At 36.3% G+C, this 10,121-nt stretch overlaps 1 protein-coding gene, 1 long non-coding RNA gene and 1 other non-coding gene across 3 annotated transcripts in view; 1 reads left to right on the top strand and 2 right to left on the bottom strand.

Annotated features, from left to right (window-relative positions):
- The first annotated feature begins 1,547 nt into the window (after window positions 1-1,547).
- On the top strand, window positions 1,548-3,839 carry LOC113469558. Its single transcript, XR_003392930.1, has 2 exons — window positions 1,548-3,480; window positions 3,652-3,839. It is a non-coding gene; the product is annotated as an uncharacterized LOC113469558 (long non-coding RNA).
- On the bottom strand, window positions 3,665-3,737 carry Trnaa-agc. The gene has a single exon. It is a non-coding gene; the product is annotated as a tRNA-Ala (tRNA).
- A 1,421-nt stretch (window positions 3,840-5,260) lies between the features above and the next one.
- LOC103514400 (pre-mRNA-splicing factor ATP-dependent RNA helicase PRP16) overlaps window positions 5,261-10,121 on the bottom strand; it is a 36,971-nt gene continuing 32,110 nt past the window's right edge. Inside the window, exons 17-20 of the mRNA XM_026827379.1 lie at window positions 8,426-8,586; window positions 7,027-7,106; window positions 6,244-6,396; window positions 5,261-5,472 (exon numbers count right to left, since the gene is read on the bottom strand). Of these exons, the coding sequence (XP_026683180.1) occupies window positions 5,317-5,472; window positions 6,244-6,396; window positions 7,027-7,106; window positions 8,426-8,586 (550 nt within the window). The 3' untranslated portion in view covers window positions 5,261-5,316. The remainder of the gene's footprint in view (window positions 5,473-6,243; window positions 6,397-7,026; window positions 7,107-8,425; window positions 8,587-10,121) is intronic.

Below are 10,121 nucleotides of genomic sequence, written 5' to 3'. Positions count from 1 at the left end.
ACTCTATCTATCCCTTCAAACTTCTTATGTCCCAGTCCCTACCCTAGCACTCTAATTTATGGGTCGAAACTTAAAATGATTTCTATGCATTTCTGGGTGTAAAAAGATTTTCTACACTCAAAATACTTACTTCATCTTCGTTTAAGGTGTGTCCAAACATAGTCGACCGGCCGTCGATCGACGAGATGAAGCTATGTTGTCGAGGAAGTGTGGACGTGTCGGTCGATATCGATCGATGGCCGGTCGACTATGTGTGGACAATTGGACATGGACACAGTTTTAGAAACATTCCACTTACTTTTTTTTTTTTTTTTTTTTTTTTTTTTTTCGACCATGATTTTTCTATGCATTTAGATTGGGAGTGAAAGAAATACTCTATCCCTTCAAACTTATGTCCCAGTCCCTACCCTAGCACTCTAATTTATGGGTCAAAACTTAAAATTAATTAGGTCCAAGAAATATATAATAATTGAAATTAATTAATAAATAAATTAATTTCTATGTTTTTTATTCCTGTCATTATAACCCAAAAAATTGTATTAATCAGCAAAATTCATACTAGTCAAGCTCCCACTATTAAACTATTCATTTATGCTGCTGAAGCCACTTTGCCTTATAATCTCTCTACTTTAAACCAGCTCCACAATTTTTTTTTTTAAAAAAAAAAAAAAAAAAAAAAAAAAAAAAATGTACCTTTCAAGAACTAACCATATCTGTTTAAGATAAAATATGCCCCGGGCGGTAATCAAACCCGCGACTTGGGTTAGCTTGAATGATAGCGTGTCTGCTTTGTAAGCGCTAATTTGCGTGCTCAATTCCCGTCCGGGGCGAACTTTATAATAAAGAGACAAGGTTCGTTCTCGGAACGGCTGGCTTTCTCCTATCCTGTCCTCCTTGTCCCTTCGATTTGGAGACAATAAGACCTTCGTTGTTACAGTTCCCTCTATTAAACCTTTCAGAAAAAAAATGAAAACTTTAATCTCACAAGTGTGTCCTTGGGAATTAGCCATTCAAATTCACATTCCTCCAATTCTCTGTTTAAAAAACAATACTTTCTAATTACTTTAGTAATAGAAAGTAAAAAGAAGCACAGATTATGTTGCACCCTATACACAAACTACCCTCATAGCCTATTATATCATATTGTATTATATTGTTGTTATTTGTACCCTGTTTTTATTCAGAACAGTAGGTAGAAAAAAGAAAATCATAGTTTGAAAAAAAAAAAATATCCCAAAAAATATGTTATTTATTGAAATACGTGAAGTTTTTATTTTAATAATTTTTCATTATTTGTGGTGAACCTGAGATCTTCACAATTTTTAAAGGATATCACAGCTTCACAGCATTACTTCTTCTTTCAAATGTCTAGACAGATTTACTAAAAGCAATGCTGTCCTATTTCTAGCAACTCCATAAATTTTCCTTTTACACTGGTAATGTTGCCACTGGTCGTCACTTATTCAAAGGAAGCTACTCAATTGCCTTCACGAGGCAGAGTGCACTCCGAACTCCAAGCACAGCCTTTTTTTTTTTAATATTAAAATAAATATAATAATAACAATCAATCATCTCATATACAATTTTTGCTCTCTATTAAGTCCATGTAGGTAAGATGGATTCTCATTTTGAATATGAAATAAAAATATATATAAAAAAAAATATCCAAATAAAAAACAAACAAAAGAAATTTTCGACCCGCTTTGTTTTATCTATTGTTTTCGATTTTGTTTTCTCTTAGCTCAAATTTATACATACATATACAATAAATAAATTAGTTGATATACATAGATAATACATATTAGCGTGTGTTTATGTACATTTTGCATTATGGCTGATTTACACCTGTCCAATAGAATAGAAACTGGTTTATACTGCCAGCTTAAGACTGAAAACTCCCTTTTAAAATAATAATAGATAATAAATCTAATCACTTCTTATGAGTGACATTATGTTCAATAGACGTTGGCGATTGTTCTGGCCCAACTTTATCCATGACCCGATTTAATATTTGATTTGTTATTAATTGGTCCATTTTTTGATGTTAAATAATCTAATGATGAATAATAAATTTAAGGAAAGGGCATATCAACAATAAATTAAATTAATAATAAATCTAATGATAAAATTAATAAATTGAATATTTTTTGAAATGAGTGACAAAGTTCAAAGTTGTTTTCAGGAACAGGCCCCCAGGTGTAAATCAGCCTTTGTAGATCAAAATATTTTTTTTTTTACAGGGTGCGACACTTAGGATTTGTATAGACACCAAAATACAGAGTGGACCAAAATTCAAGTCTTCTCTCTTTCCCTCTATCTACTCTTCTGTACATTCCTGGTCACACATTGAGATTAAAGTTTACTAATCTGATTGGTTCCTTTCAGAGCTAGACTGTATTGAGATTATTATTTTATTTTTTTTTTTAGGTTTGATAGAGGGAACTGTAACTGCCAAGGGCTTATCGTCCCGAAATCGAAGAGAGAAGAAAGACAGGATAGGAGAAAGCCAGCCATTCCGAGAAGTAACCTTATCTGTTTAGGATAAAATCCCCCGGGCGGTAATCAAATGCGCGACTTAGGTTAGCGTGGATGATTGCGTGCCTCCGTTCGTTCTCGGAACGACTGGGTTTTGGCTTTCTCCTATCTTGTCCTCCTTTGGAGACAATAAGACCACCGTCGTTACATTTCCCTCCGTCAATCTCTTAAAATATAATTGTTAAAACTTTAATTTCACAAGTGTTTCCCTGGGCATTAGCCATTCAAATTCACATTCCTCAAATTCTCTGTTTAAAAAACAATACTTTCTAATAGTAATAGAAAGTAAAAAGCACAGATTATGTTGCACCCTATACACAAACTACCCTCATAGCCTATTATATCATATTGTATTATATTGTTGTTATTTGTACCCTATTTTTATGCAGAACAGTAGGTAGAAAAAAGAAAATCATAGTTTGAAAAAAAAAAAAAAAATATTCCAAAAAAGATGTTATTTATTGAAACACTTGAAGTTTTTATTTTCATTATTTGTGGTGAACCTGAGATCTTCACAATTTTTAAAGGATATCACAGCTTCACAGCATTACTTCTTCTTTCAGTGTCTAGATAGATTTACTAAAACACTAAAAGCAATGCTGTCCTATTTCTAGCAACTCCATAAATTTTCCTTTTACACTGGTAATGCTGCCACTGGTCGTCACTTATTCAAAGGAAGCTACTCAATTGCGTTCACGAGGCAGAGTGCACTCCGAACTCCAAGCACAGCTAAAAAACTTCGACAATGTCGGGAATCGAACCCGATACTTCCGGTGTACAAGCCGTGATACCCAGTGGGCCACTGAGTTCGCTAGAAAATATTTATCTGAAAGTCAACTGCTAGGTATCTAGTAATTCTGTACCAACACTTAACAATACCTTAGTTTAAGTTTTTCAACTTCGGAGTAAAGAAAAAATCTTTGGCCTCAACCTTAGGGGTAAAAGGTTTGATACCCAGTGGGCCACTGAGTTCGCTAGAAAATATTTATCTGAAAGTCAACTGCTAGGTATCTAGTAATTCTGTACCAACACTTAATAATACCTTAGTTTAAGTTTTTCAACTTCTGGAGTAAAGAAAAAATCTTTGGCCTCAACCTTAAGCCTTAGGGGTAAAAGGTCCAAAAATGTTTGGAGGTGCGGGGCATCGATCCCCGTACCTCTCGCATGCTAAGCGAGCGCTCTACCATCTGAGCTACACCCCCTGTTGATAACAAGAGGTGAAAGTTACTCCATATAATCACGTTGGGCAAAGTTAATAAGTATATCACAGGTGAATGGATTGGTGATAGTCATTGATAAGGTATCAAGGTCGTTGGACACTTGCCAATCTTATACCGCAGACACAGAACTGGTTCTGGTTCAATAAAGTCTATACTGGAACATTACATACTGGAACTGGAACATTACAACATTACATACAATACTGGAACATTACATACCTATCTTTAGGTACCAATAGACCTACTATAATTTTATGATTTTTTTACATTTTGATAATAAATAGGTACCTAATACATATCAAATGTCAAATGGATATACTGACTCCCAAGAGATATATTGCAGAGATTGCCTACAGTTTAACTAAAAAAAAAAAAATCTTGTGTTAACCAAACACAAATGTCGTTCCCCACCTAATTAATAAACCTTGATGAATTTTATGACTCTACTTAAGCGAGCGCTCTACCATCTGAGCTACACCCCCTGTTGATAACAAGAGGTGAAAGTTACTCCATATAATCACGTTGGGCAAAGTTAAGTATATCACAGATGAATGGATTGGTGATAGTCATTGATAAGGTATCAAGGTCGTTGGACACTTGCCAATCTTATAACGCAGACACAGAACTGGTTCTGGTTCAATAAAGTCTGATATGAACATTACATACCTATCTTTAGGTACCAATAGACCTACCATAATTTTATGATTTTTTTACACTTTGATAATAAATAGGTACGTACCTAATACATATCAAACGGATGTACTGACTCCCAAGAGATAGATTGCCTACAGTTTAACTAAAAAAAAAAAAATCTTGTGTTAACCAAACACAAATGTCGTTCCCCACCTAATTAATATACCTTGACGAATTTTATGACTGTACGTGGGCTTGAACCACCAACCTCCAGATCCGAAGTCCAACGCGTAAACGAGTGCTTAAAATTTTCAAAGTCCAATAGTCAGCCTAGTTAGCTTGGAACGTAGCGTGACTGCTTTCAATTCCGCCCGGGGCGGATTTTATCCTGAACGGATGAGGTTCGTTCTCGGGATGGCTGGCTTTCTCCTATCCTGTCTTCCTTCTCTCTCTGTACGTGGGCTTGAACCACCAACCTCCAGATCCGAAGTCCAACGCGTAAACGAGTGCTTAAAATTTTCAAAGTCCAATAGTCAGCCTCGTTAGCTTGGAACGTAGCGTGACTGCTTTCAATTCCGCCTGGCGGATTTTATCCTGAACGGATAAGGTTCGTTCTCGGAACGGCTGGCTTTCTCCTATCCTGTCTTCCTTCTCTCTTCTCCTTTAGGACGTTCCAGTTCCTTCTATCAAACCTCTTCGAAAAAGGAAGACCTTTGTAGATCCCACTTAAGATGTAGATTTATAGTGGCAAGTACAATGCATGGTTCATGAGTGAGCACTGAGCAGGTTTCTTCGGACGTTCCAGTTCCTTCTATCAAACCTCTTCGAAAAAGGAAGACCTTTGTAGATCCCACTTAAGATGTAGATTTATAGTGGCAAGTAAAATGCATGGTTCATGAGTGAGCACTGAGCAGGTTTCTTTACTCCCTCAGAGTCCAAATCGTTTGGGAGTGCGGCGTGGTGTATAGGGGGTACCAGGGGCGGTCTCCTTGAGGCCAGGGGTGAGGATTTCTCCCACTCTACTACTCACCTGAGCCTGACGTCTCTCCTCTTCCTCTTTCCGCGCCTGAATTTCGTCCTGAGCCTGAAATAGACCCAAGGGATGATAGAGAAATAGATGATTAGACTAGGAATAGAATAGAATTACATAGAACAGAATAAACAGATAGTTGTCTGGCTGGGGTACGTTAAACAGGGAGTAGATCAGCTTAGTATGGCTGGGGGACATTAAACAGGGAGCATACCAGCCGGTATTCCCCTTGCCAGATGATTAGACTAGGAATAGAATAGAATTACATAGAACAGAATAAACAGATAGTTGTCTGGCTGGGGTACGTTAAACAGGGAGTAGACTAGCTTAGTCTGGCTGGGGGACTTTAAACAGGGAGCATACCAGCCTGAATTCCCCTTGCTAAAGAAATAGCAAAGGTTGAGTGCGAAGGGCATCTACTTTTTTTTTTTAGCCAAAACCAAATGTCAGCCCAAAGCAATCACCCTAGTTAGGGCTGATTGAGATGCTGACGAAAAACGCTGACCCTGTCTGTACACAGGAAAAGGCGAAGAAAAAGAAAGAAAAAGTAGTGAAGAAAAAAGAAATGATACAGTAAAATTTGCCAAAGAAATAGCAAAGGTTGAGTGCGAAGGGCATCTACTTTTTTTTTTTAGCCAAAACCAAATGTCAGCCCAAAGCAATCACCCGAGTTAGGGTTGAATGAGATGCTGACGAAAAAAAAAAAAAACGCTGACCCCATCTGTACACAGGAAAAGGCTAAGAAAAAGTAGTGAAGAAAAAAGAAATGATACAGTAAAAACATTGGCTAATGCAACACCTAACATTTTATAATGCAACACCTACCTGTTTCATTTGGTCCTCCATCTCATGCAGATGTTCCAGAGCTTTGCGCCGCTTAGTAGACCCCGATTTGCCTGTTTCTTTCACCGAGAAGAACATGGGACCCAATTCTGCCAACCATTGGCCATCCACTGCTGTCACACATTGCATGTATTCCTGGAAAAATTGATAGGGAGAACTGTAACAACGGATGTCTTATCGTCCCAAAAGAATCGGTTAAGGAGGCTCGTAGTAATGTGATATCCACATAAATTAATACATATATTATTTAGAATGTTTATTACTATAGGGTCTGGCTGGGGGACCTTAAACAGGGAGTAGACCAGCTTGATCTGGCTAGGGGGACTTTGAACCAAGAGGATACTAGCCTGATATTTCCCTTGCTAAAGATGTAAAAGGTTGACTGCCCAAAGCTCTAGCTGATTGAGAGACTGACGAAAAAACGCCGACCCCGTCTGAAAACGGGAAAAGGCTACACTTTGACCTTAGCCAAAAGGTCGAGAAGGCTAGGGAAACGAAGATAGGTAACTGTTTTTTTTTTTTTTTTTTTTTTTTTTTTTTTTTTTTTTTTTTTTCCAAGTCCAACCTCAGTAAGTAGTGCAGTAGGTTAGTGGGTTAACGCGTTGGACTTTGGATCTGGAGGTTGGTGGTTCGAGTCCAAGTCAAGTCATAAAATTTATCTAGGCGTAATAATTGGGGAACGATATTTGTGACAAGCATTAAGTTTGCTTAACACAGTTAAAAATTCCTTTTTTTAACCAAGGGAATCGAACCGGTAACCCTTACCTTGGAGGTCATAATGAGTTCGTGGTACACGACATAGTCTGGTGTGAATCCCATTCCAAACAAAGCTGAAGTGGGATGAAGATGAAAAAGCATTTGTTTTTAGTTATTTTGTTTGTTCATTTTGTTTTTTTATTGTTATTTTATTTATTTATTATTATTAAGTATTATGGTTTTTTGCAAAGTTGGTGATTTTTTTTTTTTTTTTTTTTTTTTTATTAAAATAAATATAATAATAACAATCAATCATCTCATATACAATTTTTGCTCTCTATTAAGTCCATGTAGGTAAGATGGATGATTCCCATTTTGAATATGAAATAAAAATATTTATAATTATATATAAAAAAATATTCAAATAAAAAACAAAAAAGAAATTTTCGACCCGCTTTGTTTTATCTATTGTTTTCGATTTCGTTTTCTCTTAGCTCAAATTTATACATACATATACAATAAATAAATTAGTTGATATACATAGATAATACATATTAGCGTGTGTTTATGTACATGTACATTTGCATTATGGCTGATTTACACCTGTCCAATAGAATAGAAACTGGTTTATACTGCCAGCTTAAGACTGAAAACTCCCTTTTAAAATAAAAATAGATAATAAATCTAATCTCTTCTTATGAGTGACATTATGTTCAATAGACGTTGGCGATTGTTCTGGCCCTTTATCCATGACCCGATTTAATATTTGATTTGTTATTAATTGGTCCATTTTTTTGATGTTAAATAATCTAATGATGAATAATAAATTTAAGGAAAGGGCATATCAACAATTAAATTATTAATAAATCTAATGATAAAATTAATAAATTGAATATTTTTTGAAATGAGTGACAAAGTTCCAAGTTGTTTTCAGGATCGGACCCCAGGTGTAAATCGGCCTTTCTAGATCAAAATATTTTTTATACAGGGTGCGACACTTAGGATTTGTATAGACACCAAAATACAGAGTGGACCAAAACTCAAGTCTCCTCTCTTTTCCCTCTACTCTTCTGTACATTCCTGGGCACACATTGAGATTAAAGTTAAGATATCTGATTGGTTCCTCCTAAACTGTATTGAGATTTTTTTTTTTTTACCTTCCAAATCTTAAAAAAAAAAAAAAAAAAAAAAAAAAAAATGTTGTCCGTGGTTGGTATCCAGATGGGGGACCATGAGGGCAATCGCGTGCTGCTGTTGCCAAAAGGAGTATAAAACATGTGTCATTTGAGACCTTAGTTGTTATGCAGTGACGTTTAAACACATTTAAAAGAATAATAATAATAAAATACAAAAATAGATACATAAATAAAAAGTTATCTCACGAAAAAATCTAACCAGGTCGCAGTGACAAAGGACGGTTACTAAAGCCGATGGCCCTACTTATACCAATTCCAAATTCTTCTATTACCTGAACAGATACACTTGCGTATAACATCCCAGTCTGTACCACAGGATACCAGTTTCATTTTCTGCTGGATCAAAATTTCCTTCAGTTGCGTTCGAACCTCACGAACTTTCCTCATGGCTTTGACGTGAATGAAATGTTCATTACACCAGTGCGCTGAATATCTGGGGGGGATCAAACAGAATAATAAAAATAGTGCTTATTTATACTGCTCGCATAGGGAACCTCACGAACTTTCCTCATGGCTTTGACGTGAATGAAATGTTCATTACACCAGTGCGCTGAATATCTGGGGGGGATCAAACAGAAAATAATAAAAATAGTGCTTATTTATACTGCCCGCATAGAACTAAAAATTCCCTTTATTCCAGCAGTAGGCTACTACTATTACTGTGGTCAAATTCTCAAATTATATTGAGGATAAAATTCCATACTTCGGCTAGGGTTGAACCCGCACCCTTCTGTTTACCAGGAGAGCGTCTCTAAAATAATATAAAGGAATTTGTCAATTTGAGAAGGCTAAAACAAGATATCTTTGGGGGTAGAACAAAGGAATATGAGAACATAGGTAGTATACAAATGGGGAGAATTGCGTAAATAAAAATCTGAGTGAGAAGGGATTATCAGTAGATGATGTTCATAACCGAGGCAAATGGAAATTGCTATTAAAAATTATTGGTAGGCACTAGCAAATTACATTATTGTTTATCTTGTTATCTTCTATCCCCTTCCATTAATAGTATAACCATCTCGATATTTTTTTTTTTTTCTTACCCTCCTTTACCCACCTTTGTAAACTATCCTAGTTACTAAGGATTTTTATGTGAAATAAATAAATAAATTGTCTAATGCCGACCCCACTTGAGTGGAAGAAGGTAAAAGAGACGAAGAGGAGTATAGCTAGAATAAAAGAAGTACATAGGAAGTTGTAGTGGGTAAAACGGAAAACAAAATGGGTTACTTTCTGGTGTTCTCGTGTTGACCCAGCACCTAAATGGGAAGTATTGTGTCTCTTCTCGCCCATCTGATGAGAGGCATACTACGGGATGGGCATGCTACGACACAGGCCACAAGCGTCCAATGTAGCAGTTGTTTCATCGCTACGAAAAAAAAACGGGGGGGAAACACTCATCTTTAAAAAAAAAAAAAAAAAAAAAAAAAAAAAAAAAACAAAAAAAGATTAATGAGATGAATACCGTTTATTCCTGCACCTCAAACAAGGTCGCACTAGCCTAGTTAGCTTGGTTGGTAGCGCGTCTGTAAGTGATAGGTCGAGGGTTCGATTTCCGCCCGGGGCGGATTTTATCCTGAAGGGATAAGATTCGTTCTAGGAACGGCTGGCTTTCTCCTATCCCATGTTCCTTCTCTCTTCTCGGGACGATAAGACCTTGGCAGTTACAGATCCCTCTAGCAAATCTTAAAAAAAAGGCTCTGGAATTCCTCACATGGAACCCTGTGGGCTGTCAGGGTCCTATAATTGACGCGACGGCCCTATTTTCATATTTCAGGGTTCAAATTTAAGGGTCAAGATGAACGGCGGACGAACTTTGAACTTTGACGAAGAGCGTGCTAAAGCTCCTCCTATAAGTCAGTAGCTCTAGCTAATTTAAAAACTAAAAAAATGAAAAAAAAAAAAAAAAAAAAAATTTTTAAAAAAAATGGGGGGGTAAAAAGAAGGGCAAGTTAGATCGGAAGGGGG

This window comes from Diaphorina citri, unplaced genomic scaffold (assembly GCF_000475195.1).
Source record: "Diaphorina citri unplaced genomic scaffold, Diaci psyllid genome assembly version 1.1 scaffold1134, whole genome shotgun sequence".
NCBI classification, from domain to species: domain Eukaryota; kingdom Metazoa; phylum Arthropoda; class Insecta; order Hemiptera; family Psyllidae; genus Diaphorina; species Diaphorina citri.
The sequence above is the reverse complement of the archived record's forward strand: the minus strand, read 5'-3'. Positions and strand labels throughout refer to the sequence as shown.